General features: G+C 37.6%; 1 protein-coding gene across 1 annotated transcript in view; it reads left to right on the forward strand.

The window, feature by feature from the left end:
- The first annotated feature begins 279 nt into the window (after positions 1–279).
- The window catches only part of col11a1b (collagen, type XI, alpha 1b), an 81,809-nt gene continuing 60,873 nt past the window's right edge, over positions 280–21,215 (forward strand). The window contains exons 1-5 of the mRNA XM_084911862.1: positions 280–693; positions 6,837–7,001; positions 10,382–10,595; positions 12,241–12,403; positions 20,322–20,450. Of these exons, the coding sequence (XP_084767988.1) occupies positions 579–693; positions 6,837–7,001; positions 10,382–10,595; positions 12,241–12,403; positions 20,322–20,450 (786 nt within the window). The 5' untranslated portion in view covers positions 280–578. The remainder of the gene's footprint in view (positions 694–6,836; positions 7,002–10,381; positions 10,596–12,240; positions 12,404–20,321; positions 20,451–21,215) is intronic.

Below are 21,215 nucleotides of genomic sequence, written 5' to 3' on the forward strand. Positions count from 1 at the left end.
TTCTTTCAGGTTAAAATTTAGGAAATGAGGGAATTCTCCTTATTTGCCGCTTTTTCCCCCTTCTTTTTTTTCCATAACTCCATAAAGTACAGTGTTTAAGGATGGATGCTACTAAGACGGTCGGGCTGTAGTATCTCTAGGGCATGTACTGTCTCCTATAATTAGTTTGCACTGGGATGTAGTGATGCTCTACGTGCTGCTGTTTAGACCTCATCCAAAGCACAAGGGGCGGGCCCCGAGACAACTTTCCCAACTGGTGATTTGATGAAGGAAGGATTTTCCAATGTCAGTATCTCAGAGCCGGTTCAGGTTCAGTGTTGCGGCGTTAGTCCAGCCTCCTCACGGTGCACAACTCTCAGGGAACGAAGTGGCTTGCGCTTTTTTCATGAAAGCCCTTTGCCACCAGTGCGAGAGCTGGGCTAAAGGGGAATCGGATCTGAAGGGCCCAGTCTGGCTGTAAGAAGCATCCTTGTACTTTCCCACATGGCGCTGTAGTATAAGCACATTTTTGTGGACTGTCGACGGGATCAAATTGTAAAGAAAGTCGCCCGTTTTCCGTATAGCTGGGGGCGCTCACCATGGAGATGCAAAGATGGACCACCAGGTGGAAAACGAAAAGGTGGCTATGGGATTCAACGCTAATCGTTACGGTCACAGTTATTTTAATTCTCCAGGCTGCCAATGTCAGAGCAGGTAAGATGCTGTTCCTATACACCTCAGTCACTGTGCCGGGTCTAGGGCATCCCTGACAGTTTGAAAGCGCCTCATGCTGGCAGGCAGCCCAGATGCCAGTAGGCTTAGTCGGTAGCTATAAACGGTCTCAGCTTTCATTTCAATTAATGCCCGGGCGCCATCACTTAAACTCACCTTAACTCAGTTTATATACATTTTTAGTTGCCAAGTAAACATTTTCCATCTCGTTGCCTGTTTTGTTATTTGTTTGTTTTTGTCAAAGATATTATTTAAAAAACGTAAATACATTTGTCAGAAGTATCATAAGAATTCCAAAGATTCTTCTTTTCATAAGCATGCTGACACCAAAATGAAGCTGTATCATGTGACTTTCCAACATATTCAAGATTTCAGAATCTTTAAGGTGGTCTTCCCGGTCACATGTGTCTGAACTTTGTATAATTATCTAAAGCTACATATAGAGAGTTATATAGTTTTAGTGAAACGACTTTAAAGTCATCAACAAAGCTATATATCATTCAAGAGCGCAAGTGGTATAGAGTGGATTCTTGGCACAAATAGGCGAAGATGTCCCTTTCCTCTGAGTATGTGAGTGAGTGATGGATGCCATCCAGGTGTGGTCAGAGAGGGCTCTTAAATCCTTCTTCAGACAAAATAAACTGCAGGTTTTACGCAGAAATTTTACGCTCGACTTTAGGTAGTAATGACCAGGAGCCCACGGATAATGCTTTAAGTTTTTACAGCATAAATATGTAGCAAGAGTCCAATGCTTTAATCAAATCCACAAAATGGTTTAAATGTGTGAAAACTTTGGTTCTTTTGATTGATAAGCTGTAGCCTACCATGTTTATTTCACAGTCTGACCGCTGTCAACGGAGTTTACAGTAGCACAGTATAATTTTAAACATATAGGTTTTGTGATGGGTTTTGTAAGTTTATATAATAACTGGGCACGAGACTGTGGAAATCTGGGAGGGAGACTCATATTCTGGCCTGAAGGATCACCATCTTTCCACATTATCTGGGCTCCTAGTCCAAGGAGGGGGAAAAAGAAGAGGGAGGGGAGGGAGGTGGAAAAAAGAAAGGAGTATTTTTCTTTGTTTTGAAAATACATATGTGGGTCATAAAAACGATGAAATTGAAGATCAAATGAAATCACATAGGTATTCATAGTGAACTGTGGCTTTTGCCAAGATAAATTTGTGTGTGTTTCAGAACTATGCATCTGTTTGGGTAGACTTATTTAAACACTTGTATTATTTTGATACCAGATATGTGATTATTGATCCTTTCAGATGGCGACAGAAAATAAAAATGTGTCTTAAGTGGCTATATAAAAATGCTAATCAGAAGATGATATATTGTAACACGTAATTTTGGCTAATTTATGCTAACTGGACAAGCCCACCACTGTCTAAATCCATCATCATTCATCATTGTTTTTGTGTACTGTGATACACAACAAAGTGATTCAGCAGAGGGAAAATTGCAGAGAAGCAAAATGAAAAGATTATGAAAGCAAATATCTAAGTGGCACAGCTTTCGCACTGCCCATCTTCCTTCATTCTGACAGATATTTAAACTCACCATAATTGCATGATGTGCTAGCAAACATTTACAGGGTTTCCAGTGTACACTAATTGCTGCCTATGCTGCCAACTCTCAGTAGATGGCAGTGACACGAAAAAGACCGACAAGTCATCCCAAGATGCCGCTGCATGACCACAGAGCCACAAAAGACATTAAGTCAGAATGTCACAGATTAAGTTAATCACAAGTCTAAACTTAAACATCAAAATGTATTGCTCTGAGAAGTTTTGGGATGAGGAGAGTTGGACATTTTGCCAAAAAAATGTATTTCATAGTGTTAGAGTCTGCTGGTTAAAATGCTTTAATGAATGTAACAGAGGTTTTTCATGTTACTGCACGCTTTATTGCCTGAGGAAGAATCACCAAAGTTTGTTATGTTAGTAGATCGTTAACATGACAGATAGTATATCACAGGTCCCAGACAGCAAATAAGAAGATCTGTCATTAAAAATCATAGAGACCGACAAATTACCCCTCAGACTAGACTGTGGAGAGTCTGAAACTGCGTTGGTACCTTTAGCACGAGAGAACTGTCTTCTCTCTCTTGTGGTTTTACATCCTTATCATTAGAATATGGTTTATTTCTTTTTAGGGTGGAAAGATGGGAATCTTTTTTCAGTATACGCTATGTTGGCTCGACCTCCTTGGTAGGATGAAGCTGTGCCCACTCATTTGGGATCTTTAAGGGTTTTGGGATATTGCCCGTTTTTCAGGGCTTCTGTGAAAGAATGGTTGTGGAAGGAAAGGAGCTGAAAAGTTTGGGGGAGGACAGGGGGGTGATGGGATGCTGGTGGGTGGGTCTGTGGGGGGTTCCTGGCCAATTCAGCACATCTGGAATATATGAGGCCTTGAGGTATGCAGTAATGCAGAAAGGCATTCTGAAACTCACAAAGAGACCTTTAGTCCAAGCTTTACTTTTTTCAAGAACCAGTAGCTCTGTACTTGGGACAATACTCAGAAGAGCCACAGACTGTATTGCTTTTTATGAGGCATTTTTTGTGAGGTTTAAAACCTGGCAGTCAGTTCCTCTTTTTTTTTTTTTTTAAGTATGTCTGTGTTTGAGTCAGAAGTCGCTCTGTCTGTTAAAGTGCTTTTTGTGCAGTGTCAGCAAAAATAAAAAAAACTTAAAAAAAAATAGATTTTCAGTAGAGCAGCTTGCCTAACACATGCTCAACAAATGAAATTCAAGAATTGTGCACTATGGCACCAGATTATCTGGAGCAATATCAGCATAAATGCCTCGAGGAGCAGATCTGGAAAGCTTCGCGTGATCTAAAATTTCAGACCCGACCCCTGAGCATGAGCGAGTTGATTCTCCACTCAAGTTGTTATTTTTCTGGTCACGGGAGAAGTAGCTACAGGGATGGGGCCTTCTCACTTTAGTCTCGTGTATGTTTTAGTTAGGGGGGGCTACAGGGAGTGGTGCCAGTATAAAAAGCCATAATGGTTTCAGCATGTCGACTTATAGCACCACCCATTAGACCTTTTCTTGGTTCCTAAAAGTGAACAGGAGCTGCTACATCAGCACTTCCTGTCTTTTTGTGCCACATGACTAAAAAAATGGAAAATGTACAGCTGAATATTTATATAATAATTCCTTCAGCATTATGTTTTTATGTTTTGAGAAAAGCCACAATCTAAAGGTATGGTGAAAGGCCAATTCAAATTAGGCTGTGGTTTGCCTAAAAAATAATAAAAAAACAACAACAAATGGTTGTTTTTATGAAACTTTACATTAAAGTTATTGAAATATGATGTATGTGCTATTTTGAGCTTTACTTCATATGTTTTAACCAAATTTCCCTCCCATGTCATAGAGTTTAGCTGAGTAGTGTAAGTTCAATGAGGAGACTTTCGGCACTGTAAACTTCATGAAAGGCTTTTGTCTGATCCCCTTTAATAATTTTCCCACAAAGTTTTCTTGCCAGTATCAAACACATTAATCTAGGCTTTTTTCCTGGCAAGGGAGAGTTCCCTTTAAGCCTATTATCTCCCTTTCTTTAAAGTCCTTCTGGTCCCTGTGAGATTTTAAGCTGACCATTCAGACATTGTTTATCATTACTGGGCCTTTGAAGAGGACACATCCGTCTCCTTCACTCATTCAAAAGACAAATGTGTTGTGTGATATCTGGACACAGTTGTCCTGGTTTTTATTTCTGTGGTTTCTGTAGCTGTTAAAGGAAAGTGTATATACTTGGTTTGTAATGACCATTCAACTGTGCTGAACCTAAGTTTAAAGGGGACCTATTTTGCTTATTTCAACCTATGCGCTTTTATTCATAGAGTCTACCAACTATCAGTGCATGTTTCACAATTTGCTTAGTTTATTCAGTATCTGAAACAATCTGTTTGAGCTCCTAAATACTTCCTTAGACCAGCTATTCTTCGTCTGATTGGTTGGCCCTTCCAAGGTGTGTTCAGCAGAGGTTTGGGGCATCTGTGCTTACAGCAAAAAACTGTGCACCTGAAATGACCATATTAGGCAAATCTGCCCGGAGTAGAAAGAAAACCATATGAAATGGAGCTCCTGGAAGGTTGTGCTTTTGGCTCATAGGGATTACTTGCAAATACCTCATTGTAACACCCACTATAACAACACATACAAGACAGAAAATAAGCAAAAGCACGATAGTCCCCTTTGAAAATTAAATATCCACTTTTAATGTTTCATTAAGATTTGGTTAAAAACATGTTTCTCGCCAATACTGCAGAACATTTGTAGCGCTCAAGTTTTAATTTGTCTCAGCAAACTAACAATTACTGTGCAGAGATTATATAACATTTGGTGTGTGTCATTAAAAAAAGCTAAATTATGGGAAGTGTTTGATATTTAAATTTTTGTGAAATGCTTGCATATTATTAGCAACTAAAACTTCAAACGTAGCGCTAGCAAACATATGTTAAAAAATCAATCATAGCTTTATTACTGACTTCTTATATAAAGCCAGGCTATGTAACTTTTGAAAGAAAACAACATATTTAGGACTGAAACATTAAAGCTGTTCCACTACTTTCGGGGGTTTTGTTGTTGCTGGTATGGTATTACCAGTAGCTAATGTTAGCTAATATTACCTTCAAATAGCTTCTGTGTAACTGGTTGGCACCTGCATTTGAAATTTGAGCTGTCCATTACCAGCACAAGATTGATGAAGTCAGGGTGTGATGGTAAGGGTAATATTAGCTTTTTGTAGATACGTCTTGAGTTTTGTGTGTCAGTCTAAAATACACTATGTAAGCCAGCCTTAAAAACACATATCGTTGTTTTAATACGGTCAGAAAGTAATGTTGCAGTATTGAATGTCTGTAAAATGAATGGACTGCATTGGTGCTGATAGGCCTACACATTTCTTCCATTTACTTTCCCATGCAAGACAGCACTCATAATTATCTTTGAATGCTGACTTATTCTTACTGTATATTTTTCAGCAAATGCAGCCTCGGGCAGATATGCATTAATCCACAAATTACGTTCTTCTGGACGTCAACCCTTCCGTTTATACACAAACCTTAAAGATAGACTATTAGGCTACCTAAATCCCCTGTAATTACAGTGTAACTAATAATGTACCTCAAGATAGGGTTTTAAGAAGAAAAACAGTTTGAGAAGGAGACATGCGAAAAAAAAAGACTAGGCTGGAGTAAGCGTTTGATAATTGGAGGAGAGAGAGCAAATGGGAAATAGTTTTTATAGCTGTTCTGTGCAGTTTCACCTCTGACTTTCAGATCCATTGATAGAAAAGAGCTTAGTAGTGTTAAGAAGCTTGTAAAGCTACCCCTTGCTGTGTTCTCCTTATTCCAAAGACCCTGTGATCAGCAGCAATGATTTTTATCATCCCATAGATGCTGTGGCTTTTAGCTGTGGGGGTAACCGGGGAGGTAAGGAGGGGGGCAATTATGTCTGCTGGTTCCTAACATTTTTATTGCTCCTCTGCCAAGGCAGCTCATAAAGCAACAACTGGTTGAACTGACAGGTTTGGCCAAGAGTACTTGAAAAAGCAAGGGGTGTAATGGGTGTAAATGCTGATTTATCATCAAAATGCCAAGTTGAATTAGACTTTCTGTTAACTATGCTTATAGTGTACTGTAAAGTTACATGCAACATAGACACTAAAAACATAATAAAATAAAAATTCAATTAATCAATAAATCAGCTCAGCTTTCATTTTGTTCAACTGGTATTTTATGTAACTACTTATATTTACATAGCAGCAGCACTTAGTATAGGTTTAGCAATTGGCGATATGGTCATTCAGACTGGGGACTCACTTATTCACTCAACTTTTAAGAGTTGCAACTTTGTAACAGTATCTCATTTACAGGGTAGCTTCTCATCATGGAAGTAGTTTTATTTACAACTACTAAAATTTACAACTGTACATGAAAATCTGACATAGATTTTGAGTTTTATTTTCACATTGACATTTTAGAGTCTTAATAAAGTAATGATTTTATTTTTTGTGGTTGCAAAAATTGTGTTTTAGTGCATTACTAATTGTTGTATAAGAAAAATTGTTGATGATTTTTTATCAATTCATTGTTCTCTCTCTCTACAGCTGAACCAGTGGATGTACTGAAGGTGCTGGACTTTCAGAGCTCTCCTGAAGGAATAAGGAAAACAGCAGGCTTCTGCACAGTGCGGAGAGGATCCAAACCCGACGTAGCTTATCGAGTGGGAAAAAGGGCTCAGCTCAGTGCTCCGACTAAGCAGCTTTTCCCAGGTAAACTCCTCACTTCTCAGCATTTACACTGAAACTGAAACAGTAGTACAATAGTAGGTCTTCCATAAAGCAGATAAACAAACAAACACTCCCAATTTTAAATGCTAGAGACCATAGAATGATTATAAAATGAATCTTGAGGATTACACAAGTTGTTGAGAACTTTATTTTATTGATCATATATGTTTGTGGTAGTGTGGAATATACACTTTAATTTGACTGTTTTTACATAATTTGACCAGTTCATTTCAGATATTAGTAATGGAAATTGCCATCATATTGCATAAAACCTTTTAACAGAAACTTGTACAGAGAGGCACTTAAAATAGCCTTCCTGTCAGATAAGCTACAACTAACATTGTACAACAATACTAGATACTTTGTGAGGCTTTCTAGACAACTGCTAATATTTGCATTGTAAAATTATTGCAATTGAAGGCATCAGGTGATGTAAAGTGTAATGTAAAGTGTAATGTTAAGTAAGTAAGGTTGAGTAAGTAAGGTTGATTTAAAAAGTTTTGGTGCTTTTAGGTCAAAGGCATTGTAATTCTGACCCAATTTGGGGGTGAAATGTTGCCAAATTAGCAGTTTTTAGAATTCATCCAACGTGGAAAATAAATGAATGTATCATGGAATTTCATCCAATGCTGGCATAGAGATTTTAGCCGAGAAAAAAGTGTTAGGGTGGCAGATATCTGTGAAGCTATGGTGCTTGCATGGCTGCTCAAGGCAATTGTTGTTTTGATTAAACTATGATGATTAAGTTTTATTTTCTTGAACCACTGAATAACAAAGTTTTAAAAAAAGAGTTAAAGATGATTGTATTTCACAAAGAAATAACAAAGAATGATTTGATAAATGACTCATAAAACCCTTTAGTGTTAAAGTCTGTCATTTAAAATCCAGTGCAGACTTTCCAGAATCATTTTCTAGAGGATGCCAATGAATTTCAGTTTGCTCCAAGAACCCATAGGGGATGGTAATCTACAATGGTGTGTGTAAACACATGGCTAAAGTAAGTGGAGCAGCACCAGATTTTTGTTATTTGATATTTTGGTAAAACTGACAAATCTGTTACAAAAAAACCCAACAAAAGCATGTCTATTGTTTTGTACACTGATCTTGTCCAACAAAGTGTCTTTCCTCAAGTTTGATTGCTGGCAGATGCGGATGCTCAGTCTGTGGTTAAGGTAGTGAAATTTAGAAGGGTTTTTCATATTGTATGTGCATTTGGAGTGTGTTGCCCTTCTGTTTTTGAGAGGCCACATTTATTTTATTAGGAAGTAGATTTTAAACAAAAGTCGGCAAATCCCAATTTCAGTAATCAATTGCAGAGAACAAAACCTTTTGTCTACTACCAGAAGCAAATTTGCCAAATGTCAAATTTTTAGTTGATTTTTTAAGTCTGAAATATTAGAAAATCATGGTGTTCCTGTAAAACATAGGACAACCTATGGGAGAGAGAAGACAAAATGTATTCACATGCAGGAGTGACTTATAAAAGTATGGAGAGTGATAAGGGGAAGCGGAAATGCTCAGTGTATCATAGGAAGTTCCCCAGCAGCCTGAGCTTATAGCAGCAAAACTAATACGTGTGTTCTAGTTTCCCCATCTGCAGGTTTACTAGGCCTCTCTTGGGTCTGAGTGGCATAAATTTTGTCATCAGTTGGTGAACAGGAAGCTCTAAGCAGACATCCATGTGCCTGCCACTTTTTTGTAACCATATGGACTTGTTCAAAGAGACTTTACAATGCACCAACCTACACCCTGTCACAGGGAAGTGAAAGGAGTCAAATAGGAATGAATCTGGGCTAGGGCCACAGTGTCTGTTTCCACAATAGAGTATCTCCAATGAAGGGATCGTTCACTTGATTTAGACTTAACTATATCCTTTATCAAAAAGCAAAATTTAAACTGACTTTCAGAAGTAGGAAGTCTGTTTTTCAAACCCAAACTGGAAGCTTGGTGCAGGAGAACCATATGTTGAAGCATCTGCCTCCCAATCTACCTTTGCAAGCTTGAGGAACCACAAGTAGAGCTGCACACTGAGACCTCTGGATTTAACAGGGAGGCAGTGAGGAGAAGCTAATCTGGAAAAAAATATGAGATCTCTTTCTAGTCCCCCAAATTATAATATACCACTGCTGCTTGCATGGCTGCTCAAACAAATCATGCCTCCCTTTGCGGCCTGTTATTCATTTACTACTAGGGCAAAGTTTAGAAATGGTCCCCAGTTGCTTACTTACTCAAAATGGACTTCCAGCAAAGTGAGAGAAATTTATTAGGGATTCATTGCTGTGAAATGAAATGTCCCAGTCAGTGCAGTGTGTGTTACTCTTTTTGAATCTGGCTACATTTCAAAGAGCAAAAAGAAAGACTAAAATGCAGTAATTGAAGGAATTAGAAAATAAGCCTGTGTAATTTTTGGCTTAACTGGACAGCATGCTCATGTTCACTAATGGAAACTTGAGTAATATAAGTGAGCCTGAGAGGTGAGGTGTTGGAGGTGTCATGAAGTAAAGTGTCAAAATGTCCTCAGTCAGAATAATTGGACTTTTATTTGGCTAGTATTAGTTATTTTTTCATTGAACCAAACTATTATGTTCACAAAAAATATGACATTTGTTTGAGTTGCTGTATTTATAGCCCTTGTAAAGTTAATACGGCTGCATCACCACTACCAAGGCCTTTCAGGACATGCCAAGGTTTCGTTTAACTTCCCCAGTAAAACGGACTCGCGTCCAGTGGTCTAGACTCTGTGGGTTAATCTGAGGAGAGAAAGTTGGAGCAAAAGCAGTTCTCTCTACTCATTACAATACAATTGCCCTAGTTATAACATCAGAAGAAGGTTTGTAAGACAGGGCACAAGGTAAAAGGAAGTCTCCAGTAGCACAAATGCTTCTTAAGGGAGGACAGTTTGAAAGTTTTTAATTATTACTAGCAAAATACACACTCTTTGCCCATGAGCAAGTAAAAACACTGACATGTTTGTTAATTTATCATGTCCTTCTGTTTATGTTCATTATATCATTGTACACAGTGAGATGGCAAAAAGAAGTGTTGATAAACACCAAACAAATGAAATAATAAAGACATATATTGTTCTTCTTTGCCAGCTAGTCACTACACTTCATTTGATTCAGAAATGAAGAAAACCCTCCTGGCCAAAAGTTCCATAAGAGATATTTTTTATTAAACTATTAAAACTATCTTAGTTCTGCTATGTAGCTTTCATGTCTGCTGTTTTATCGTTACATTGCTCTTAATCAGAATATTGGTGTAAAACATGTTCATTTCAACAATTTTAGGACTATATAAACTCTATATTCATCTTTACTAATGTGACAGCCCACTATTTCTCTTACGTGTTCCACCTTTAGGGGGGGTATTCCCAGAGGATTTCTCTATAGTGTTTACCATCAAGCCCAAGGCTGGCCTCCAGTCCTTCCTGCTTTCTGTGTACAACCAGCAAGGCGTGCAGCAGCTTGGAGTAGAGGTGGGCCGTTCCCCTATCTTCCAATATGAGGACCAGCATGGCAAGCCTGTCCCAGACGAGTACCCTTTGTTCCGTTCTGTCAAACTTTCTGATGGCAAGTAAGTGACGGAGCGCTTTAACACACTAGAAGAGAAAATGTAGATGAAAGACTTTTGTGTCCCCTAAATAGTACCTTTTCTATGCCACGTGCAGTTATCCCATTATCTCAGCGATATCTCAGAATCTGGAGTTTGTTTGTTATGGAAATTGTGAGGTTAGCTCACAAGCAGTACATTTAGGGTAATTTTTTCTATTTTAAAAGATTCAGGTTATATTTTGTGCTAAGCAGAACCGCTCTGTTAAAACTATTTTCTCAGGCACTCTTGCATACTTAACTCTTCCAGCCTGGTAAACTGACACGCAGCTCTGCACATTTATTATCATCATATGTTGTTCAGTCATTAACACCATATGGAACAACTCAGACAGTAATGGCAAATAAATTGCTGGCAACAATTTAATGACAGCCTTTCTAAATTATTTACAGCTACACTGCTATACACTGATATGCAGCAAAGGACAGGATTCTCATAGCTGTCCAATGAAGCTGAAACAAATCATTGTTAAAAGTTGCCAGCAATCTTTCATATAAATGCCAACAGAAATGCCTTGCAGCGATTTCATGAGTTGTTCTTTGTTGATGATAAATAGTGAAAATATACAGCTCAATCAATGTGGATCAATTCGTAGGACTAGTCCAACTAGTTTGAAAATACTCACATGCTCTTCTGGCAAAAACTGAAGAATACTTTCATAGTTAACCAAAATCAACTTTTGCATGTACTTCTTGGAAATTTATGCATAGCTCTCCAGATGCCACAGGGCAAATAGCACTGTGCCAGTGCAAGCTGGTACATTGATGCCAGGCTAGCTGTTTTATCCTTCTACACATTAGACTAAGTTAAGCTAAGCTACATACGGTCATCGGCCACTTTGTTCAGTGGACCAGCTCAACTGCTTTTGAACTTCAGCTAATCCTGATAAGCTGTTGAAGTTTAAAATAAGCATAAGAATGGAGACGAAAGGCAGTGTGGTTGTAGGTACCAGATGGGCTGGTTTGAATATTTTAGCAACTGTTGATCTAGTGGTATTTCCCTATATACAATAATCTATAGGGTTTAGAGAGAATGGCCTGCTTTGATCTGATTGGAAGCAGCAGCATCATTTACAAGTGTTGTTGCTGACCATTAGTATCCCTTTATGATCAATGTGTATGCATCTTCTGATGGCTGCTTCTAGCAGGATAGTGTGTCACATCACAAAGTTCAAATAATCTCAAATGAGTTTCTTGAACAAGTGAATAAGTTCACTGTACTGACCTAAAGATCTTAGTCCGATAGAGCATGTTTGGGATGTAGTGAAATGTGAGATACATATGATGGATGCTGTCCTAGCAATATGGACCAAAATCTCTGTTTTCAGCACCTTGTCAAATTTGTGCCTCAAAAGAATTAAGGCAGTTTTGAAGGCAAACAGAGGTCTAAACCAGTACTAGCTTGATCTAGCTAATAAGTCCTGTGACTGTATTTACCAGTATAATCATATAGAGCTTCAAATCCAACTCCAGATGTGATAGCAAATACTGGTAAGCGTTCCCACTTCCTAAACTAAATGTTAACTATTCCCTTAGCCGTGGACTGAAGCAGTTTTCCTAAAACTCAGAGGGTCATTGTTGTATTTCTGATGTCCTTCTTTGTTAAACAGATGGCATCGCGTAGCTATCAGTGTGGAGAAGAAGAGCGTTACCATCATTGTGGACTGTAAGAAAAAGGTGACAAGACCACTCGCCAGAAGTGACCATGCCATTATCAGCACAGAGGGCATCACAGTCTTTGGCACCCGAATCCTAGATGAAGAGGTCTTTGAGGTATGACGGCCATATTGAATATCTTCTCACCTGAAGTATTTTCTCTGTGTGGTTGGTGGTGTTTATGTTGTGAAATGATTTAAAAGACCGTTGTCAAATTTGGGACTAATTTGTTTTACAGCAAGCTAGACGATAAGACAAGAGAAACTTATACCATGTGGTGTGTGAATAGCTGCAAGCCTGTTGCAGTCATATTGTTGCTTTAATGCTTTCCTAGGCTGGATCTGGGCAGAAGACTTGAGTACAGTTTTTTTTTATAGAGTATGATCATTTTTATCGAGTTATGGGTGTACAAAGTTTGCAAAAATTCAGTGCTATACAGGTAAAAACCTGCTTACACATAATTCCAACAGGAATGTCTTACATATGTGTAATGTAGACATTCACCAATAGATTGCATTCATTATGCCTTGAAACTATTACAGAAAACTGACCTAGATGCCAACAATTTCTCTTTTCTGTTTAAGCTTAATTGCACGCACATTGTGAGTATTATTCTCAATGATTTCCATTTAACGCTGTGACAATTTTAGTTTGTAATACTTAGAGTCCAAAAGCTTTAAGGCCAGACATTTTATTTGCCTTTCATTCTGTGTGCATATATATAATAGGGAATTTTATTGGCCAGAACAACAATATTGGCTTTGTATACTTGGCAAGAGCCATAGGCAATGTAATTGTGAAGGCTACTCGCACAGTGTGCTACTCAATGTGTTTTTTTTTCTCTCAGCACTAATTTGATTTGGATATTTAACTACAAAGGAAATAAAGGGGTCTGTTCGATGTCGACTGCCTAAATTATATTATGCTTTTTTATGAATTAATTGTGTCACAACTGATCAGTAACTGTGAGAAGCAGAATCAAAATTAAGAGGACAGTGATAAAATGGTTCTGGGAACTGGTAACTTTGTGCTCAGCAGCAGATGTGAAATAAATGATGGCATGAAACGCATTAGGCTTGCTTGAAGGCTAGCTGAATGTAGAATGCTTGCTAAGTTGGGCAGTCAGCAAAAAGTTTGCTTCTAGGTCAGAGATGCCTTTCCACAGTGAAACCACTTGAAATTGTGATGTTGCTTCTCTTCACTTATATTTTTTTCCCCATGTCAATTTACAGCTTTATTTTTATGCATATGTCATTAACTATAATGAAATAAATTAGTTTTAGGTCATAATGAATGAATGAATTCCAGAGTGATTTCTGGTTAATATAATTAAGGTGAATAAGATTAAAGGGGATAAAGTGAAAACTTACCACAGTCATTCTTTTCTGTTTTTAAGTCTGATTTAATAGTTCTCATTTGGCTTGTGTGAGTGTTCTTTGTTTCAAAATACAATAAGCTAAATGATATTAAATTACAGAGCAATTTAGGATGCGCTCTTTGTAAAACCTAGAAAGAAGAAAATGATTCCTTGTGTTCCAAGACGTTTTTTATGATTTGCAAGGTGTTTTTGATCAGTGCATCACACAGTAAGCTCCAGCTAGAATTGTATCTTAAGCTGTAATTATTTCCACTTCAAGTGTAATAACATAAGACGTGTTGATTTTAAAATTGCTACTTGTGGGCAAGCTGCACTGTTTTTGGAAAAAATTCTTACTGGCCACAAAGATGTTTGTTAGCATATTCCTATAGATAAAAGCGTGTTTGAAAGTATATGAAAGCCATGTGCTATGTTTAGAGTTTGCTCATTAAGTTGTGCATTGGGATTCTTTGTAAATTTACAGTTGTTATAGGCATATCACAGAATACCTTGTAGGCTGCGGAAACTTTAAGAAGACTTTCCGGACTATCTCGATAAATGTATTGTGAAAATTTGAAACAGCTTTGCAATCAGCAGACCAGTTCTTTCATAGTCTTTTATATATAAAATGTATTCATGTTAAAAATTTGTGGAGGTACACCAAATATGATGTTTTCACTCTAAAATGTTGAATTCATTTCAGTTGGATTTCTATCTGACTTGATTACATAGCTGGTGGAGAAGACGTGTTTTTTAAAAAATGCTTTCACTCTAAGAGGTGCCTGATAACATTCATGCCTGTATACTGAATACAGAGCTATGAGTCATTCACCTTAGTGTAGCGTGACGGCTGGGAGTAAGAGTTACGCCTGACTTGCTTTGAAGTTTTAAAGGATGCCTACCAAATCCTCTAAAGCTTCAGATATAGATAAATTCATTAATTAACTTTCTCGAAGTTGCTCCACGTGTTTTAAATAGATAATTTGTTCATAAAGAAACAGAATGTAATTTGTTTCCATTTATTTAAAGTTCTATTAAGCTATGGTGTCCACGTTTTGGTCTCACACTCACAAAAAGTGGACACCATAGACTCACACTTAGTTTACCTGCAGCAAACCTTCAGATAGGTTAACAGATTTGATAATGTGCAATTCTAAGAAACAATCTTCTTAGACTGAACAGTCTTCTTCAATCTAAAATACTAATTGTGGCTGTTGAGCAAAAAACGCTTGTGTTTATGTGTAATTACACTGGTGATGCTTTCTCATTCCAGTTACTGTGAGTAGGTTACCTTACTGCAGTAGATTGCATAAGCAGGTGTCAAAGCTGGAAGCGCACCGAAGAGTGAACGCTAGGGGAAAATATGATCAGTGTGTGCTTATTCTTGGCTAGGATTGCACAGCTGTTTAAGAGATATGCTCACTGACCGGGTCTCCAAATGCCTTTTCCCCCTCTCTCTTCTTTGAAATAAAAGCCACAAGATATTCAAAGTAAAATCATCTCCTCTTCTTGTTTTTACGCAAATCGACTTTTCAGACTTTAAAGGATTCTTTGTTTGTGCCAGATGTCTGTCTCCGTGTTTACGTTTGTGTTGTTTTGTGCGAAAAAGTGTGAGCGTTCATGTGTGTATGTCGGAGAGAGAGAGGCGGAGAGAGGTGGAGATGGTTTGTGTATGTGTCTGTCATTGCTGCACAGGGACAGTGTTTCATTCCAAAACACTGTCCCTCAAGCAGGACAGTCCTTGGCAGGGGAATATAACAAGAGTCTGATGTGCTCTTAGGCTTAAAGTGAATCATTGTTTATGACTGGCTTGAGAGAAGTTGAGCGCTGTGAGTGTTTCTCATCTACCTCAGTCATTTTCACCCTCTAATATCTGTCACAAAATGTTTTGGTAAAGATTGTGTAATAGGAATGTTCATATTTAATGTCAGGGTTGATGAGAATGTCATCAGTCACTGCTTATGTTTTTTGTTCACTGTGATTTGTAAATGAGAACATTTTTGTTCTGTAGCATTTTCCCTATAAATTAGCCCTAGTTACATATATAATTGCATATAGTTCAGTCCCACCATTTGTTACCTTTGTATTTTGAGCAAAGTAAAAAAAAAGAACTGCCTGATAGAAAAGAGCAGATCAAGGAAAAAGTGACAGAGAAAGAAGTGAGGAAAGTGTGGGCAGAAAGGCAAACAGATGGTTCAAATAGTTCAACAGTTTTGTGAGCTACTGGCAGGCAAAATGTTTTAATATTTGACGGGTGCAAGACATTTGTATGCCCCCAGTGCTTGAGAAGAAACATTATCCCTGCGCTGACCACAGTGGCTGCATTTGATGAAATACTGGAAGAAATCTGGAGAGTATTATACACTTTTCCTCCTTTGTGCTACTTGGTTAATTGTTGTACTTGTACAGTTTTGAAATTCCATTTGTGTATTTGCTCTTTCAAGATGTATTCCCTCCCCAGAGTTTGGAAAAATAGGCGTTGCATATGATCAGTATGTCAAGCTTGTTCCGAGGTATGTGTGAGAAGTTAAGTAAAGAAAATACTCGAGTGAATTACTGTGAGAAAAAATAAAATAATTATATGCAGTGTCTATTTAAAAAGCTTTTTTTAATTTAAAAAGATAAAACATCTGTAATAACACCTATGCACGATGGACATGGTGCCCTCAGAGGTTCAGCTGCTGTTTTATTGAAGTTTTATTTATTTTATTCTACAAAGTAATTCCAGTGAAAAGTTTTATTGGCTCAGTGAAATATTTGGAGCACCCCAAATGTTATGTTAAGTAAGGCTAGCTGTTAGCTTACATAGTGTTTTCATAACTATGTGTTCTCTGTGTATTAATTTTTCCTCCACAAGTCAAAACTACCTGGTATACCTGTCCACAGGCAGTAACATTTAGTGTCATATTTACCTACTTAGTTGCTGTCATAGAGGAAACTATGGATCATGTCTTAGCACGCTTACAAGGTCAAGTCTTTTTGTGTAAGTGATTGAGCATATGGTGGTAAACTCAATCCCAAAGACAAAGAAAAATAGCCTGTCGTTATATTGACTAATCAGAACAGATACCAGACTACATCACACTACATTCACATCTTTATAGGACAGGTCTTTTTCTCTGGCAATAACTCATAAATTAAGTTGAATTAAGTCTATGTTTTAGGATTGCAGTTCATTCTAGTTTTCATATTTTTAAATACTTTAAATACAAACAGATTTCTCTTAGAAACTGTGGACATCCACCTTGAATTTAATATCCTGCACAGCCTGACTCAATGTCATTTTATTTAACCAATTGCGGATATACACAGTCTGCAGGAACAAAAATCAAGGCAGTATTACGGTTAAGAGTAAAAGTCTTCACAGTCTTAAAAATATATGTGAAATGAGAAGGAATAATGTCTAAAAGGATGCACAATGAAATTAAATAAATAATGAATGTTGAGACTTATGGATGAAGAAATGCGTGCTAATTATCAAATATCATCAGAATCAACACCATACCTGTGTTAAAAACAACGTGCTTTATGAAAAAAGAGAAGATATTATACAAAAGAGTAACAGTTTAAAACTTCAAAGCAGGGTAAAACATTAACATAAACAATTAAAAAAAAAAAGATTTCTGAAGCAACGTAAAAGGGGCACACTGATTAAAAACATTTTAAATAATGCAGCTAATATTACAACTAATTGATACAAACCCATACAATAAATCTGAGGTTTAAAAGGGACTGGAAAGAGGCCAATCTTTAGCAGGAGATAATTCAAGATGTATCTGTAGCACCAAACTTTATGGGGAAATATAGGTGGGTGTCATCTGCATAGAAAAGAAAGTCAGTTTTAAGGGCTAACATTTCTAGGAAAAGTAAATATTTCATAACAAAAAAAAGTAAGGATGGGTTTTATAGATAAGAAACAAACCGTCCGCCTGCCTGTAATTTTCCATGTGCAGTTCTTTTTCCTTGTTAGCAAGGGCGACTACTTGAAGCAGATGTTAGAATTCCCTGGTCATAGACCCAAGGACATCTTAGAGTGTCTGTCTGCTGTTTTATCCCTCTTTGCTTAAAATCAAATGTGAAATGTGCACATTTAAGAAACAAAACAGCCCACATTTATTTTCCTTACTCTTGTGTAAATATTTAGTGAATTAAATGGTTTTCCTGTGCATTAAAGATAAATTTGCAGAGCTTTTCTTTGATTAGTGGCTCATCCTTTTTTAGTTTTCTTAGTGTCTTGTTATGTCCTGCTCTTTGGTTAAAGTTTGCTGTGAAAGCAGGAGATGACAGTTAACATGTGTCGATGCCGTTGTTTTACACACACATGCACATTGTCCGCGGATCCATTCATTGATTTATTCTAGTGTGGCTTAGACAGATGATTCATCCCATTATGTCCATGCCAACTCTGAGGAGATCCACACCATTGCTGTGGATCATTCCTATAACTCTGAGGAAGAACTAAAAAATGCCAGAGAGCTGTGCAATGCAATACAGACACTAACATCAACAAATGCACCAAGATGAAGACAAGGAATAAATCCAGGGTGGAGTAGAGCAGGAGGGCAAGGAATGAGAAGCTGATTGTGGAATTTGGGGGTGACTGAATCACTGTCAGGCTTCATAAATGGGCCAAGTGTGTGTGGTCTTTTGAAAATCCCTGGGTGACATTTTTGGACTCGTGCATATTTTCTTGTTATAGTAAATATATTGTTGCCTTGTCCAGTGCCATTTATTTTCCTTGTGATTAAACATACAAACTATGCTTAAGTGAAGGAACTGGGAAAGCATCAAATTGAAAAGTTGCTGTCTACTCATAGAAGAAAGAGAAAATAAGAAAGAAGTTCTGCTAAAATCAGTATGTCTGTGTTATTAACTGATTTTCTACCATTGAGTTTGGATACATTTGTAGTAAATTATAAAAAGAACAAGCGAGCAGCTAGAGTATTAGTTTGAGGGGGGACTTGTCATTGTAGCTTTTGTTGTTCCTTTCAGTCAGTGTTACAGCAGGTGCAGGTAAACTCTTTCTTTCCTATTGCTTTACCAACATTTACCACCAGCACCTTCTTTCTCTAGACAGGTTATCAGTCTTTACATGGGAAATCTATGTATGCATATGGAAAGATGGATTTTCAAATGAGTCATAGGCAAACATAATTATGATAATTGTAGAATAAATGGCACATATGCCATTAACATCCTTTCATTAAGCCATATGTCAAATTTATTTACGTATGTTAGTTGTTGTTTTGGTTGTTTAATAGGCTGTTGAAATATACTGGTCACATATGATGGGAGCACAGGGCGGATAGTCTCTAATGTGTTCCAGAGATCTAAGCTTATACAGATGTTGCCTCTTGTAATTTAATGCAATGTGCATGTATGTGCTTCCTCTTTAGGGGCCACCCTGTTTGTGGCCTCTCTTCACCTTCATGCAGCACTCAGGTTATGTTCCTTGTTTGTTTGTCCACTGTATTTCTTAGTCCATGTGGATTCTGAAAAAGTCAGCTGAGGTGCCCATATGGTAGATGGGTATAGATAGAATACTTCATATCAGTAGTAAAGCAGTTCCTGGTTTAGAAATTCCTTCGGAGACGATCATGGAAAAAGAGCCTTTGGCTGATGAAACAGTTGGGAGCGGGGATCTAATTTCCTTTTCCAAAAGCTCATGAAAAACAGACAGCCTTAGATAAGTACAGACCTTGGTTATTTATCTGCTGTGTAAGGGGACTTGCCGTCCCTCACGGCTGAGTTGGGGGGGAACTGTACAATAGCTCTTTTTAAAAGCTTACAGACTCCCCTAAAGCCTTGATTCATTCCATAAAGTTGCAGTTAATTAATAGTCAAGAGACTACTGCCTCTGGTACTGCACAACATCTGCCTTGTTGTTTTATTGTCACATTTTATTATCACTGTGCTGGTGTAAAGCTGAAGAAATAGGTGTATGCTACATGGGCGTTAACATTTGGTTTCTATTTGTAAATGTGGGGAAAAAAAGACAAGAGAAAGAAACGTTAGTGGTGTCTGCAAAGAAAACTCTCTGAAAGATTTGACATTAAATTTGTTTTTCTTTCCTTTTTTTCAATAAGCTTTATGTGATTGACAAAAACAAATGATTGAAAGAAAAGGGATTATTGATTGAAAAGGTCCAAGATGTAATCCTGCAATGGGAAACGTGTGAAAAGCAAAATCTTAAATGCAAACCCCATGGAACATTAATTTATTTAAATTCTCTTCTGTACTGTTTAGAGACCTGGACAATACAGTTAAACTTAGTGGGCTGGATTCTGGATTAAATGATGATAGAATAGGCTACTGTGCTAGGGCTTTTTGTTTCCAGCTGCAGATGGGAAGTGGTCTGTTCAGCTCTTTTTCATGCCCCTGACTAGCTTCTACTCAGCAGTGTCTGAGGCTTCCTGGTATTGGAGCAATTTGCCAAACCAAACTAGAAAAAAGCTGCTTTCGCAGAAACTACACTGAACTAAATAGCACTACTGGCCAACTCATATAGTATTGTGAATTATTCAACAGAACGTTTATGTTGAGGGACACACAGAATAAAACAAAAGTCTGGTAATTGAATTTGCAGCAGGGAAACGTGCATCCTAATTCGTGACTCTGTCGTCTTAAAACTTTGTTGACTTGTCTTTCGCTGAAAGTCTTCTTCTCCTTTATTTCCAGGGTGACATCCAGCAGCTGCTGATAGTGGCAGACCCCAGGGCAGCCTATGACTACTGTGAACACTACAGCCCCGACTGTGAAACCCCCAACCATCAAGACACCCCACAGGCTCAGGAACCTGAGTATGAGGTCAGTACTGGGGTAGCTTTAGAAACAGAGATCAGGTGGGAGCACTATCTCTTGCTTAACTGAAGCAAAAAAGAAAAAGAAAGCTGGGAGAGAAGAGGGGGAAGTAGGGAGGATTTTATAGAGAAGAGGCAGGCAGAGAGAAATATTTGTGGTAAGTGAAAGAATTAAGGAAACAGGAAGGGAGCAAATATGTTAGTAGTAGCAGGAATTTAGAAACAGGGTTTTATTCTTTGATGTTTTTAATAAGAGAGTCAAAGATGAGTTAAAAGGACAAAAAAGGAGACTGGGATAAATGACATTTAAATTTGTAAAATGGGAAGAATTGAAAGGCTGGGTGTAAGGTGTAATTACATACCAGGTGTCTGTGCAGTTTTGCATACTTGCCCTGGTTTAATGTAGCTCAGTTTCAGTCTCTGAGAAATAAACCAAAAAAAAAAATAATAATAATAATTTCAGCAATTTGTGTGGAAACTTTTTACAAACAGTCCTCCATGAATAAGAACGTACGTGCACGGGTTTCTGTGTCAACTCTAAATCTGTCATTTTCTCCACTTTGTGTTTTACTAGTGGAAACATGCTGACATATCAAAATACATGGTTTAGTTTGAAATGCAAGTTTTATTACCACTGGCTCCCAAATACCACTTGTTGTTTCTTTAGCCAGATTTCTTAATTGAAATACAGTGCTTTGTGTCAGGACTTCTTTTTTTTCCATATTCATTTTTTTGTTATTTTGCTAGTTCAAGCTGTTCTGCCGGCTGACAT

This window comes from Perissodus microlepis, chromosome 18, assembly GCF_051167445.1.
Source record: "Perissodus microlepis isolate ML-2025 ecotype Zambia chromosome 18, ASM5116744v1, whole genome shotgun sequence".
In the NCBI taxonomy this organism is placed as follows: Eukaryota; Metazoa; Chordata; class Actinopteri; order Cichliformes; family Cichlidae; genus Perissodus; species Perissodus microlepis.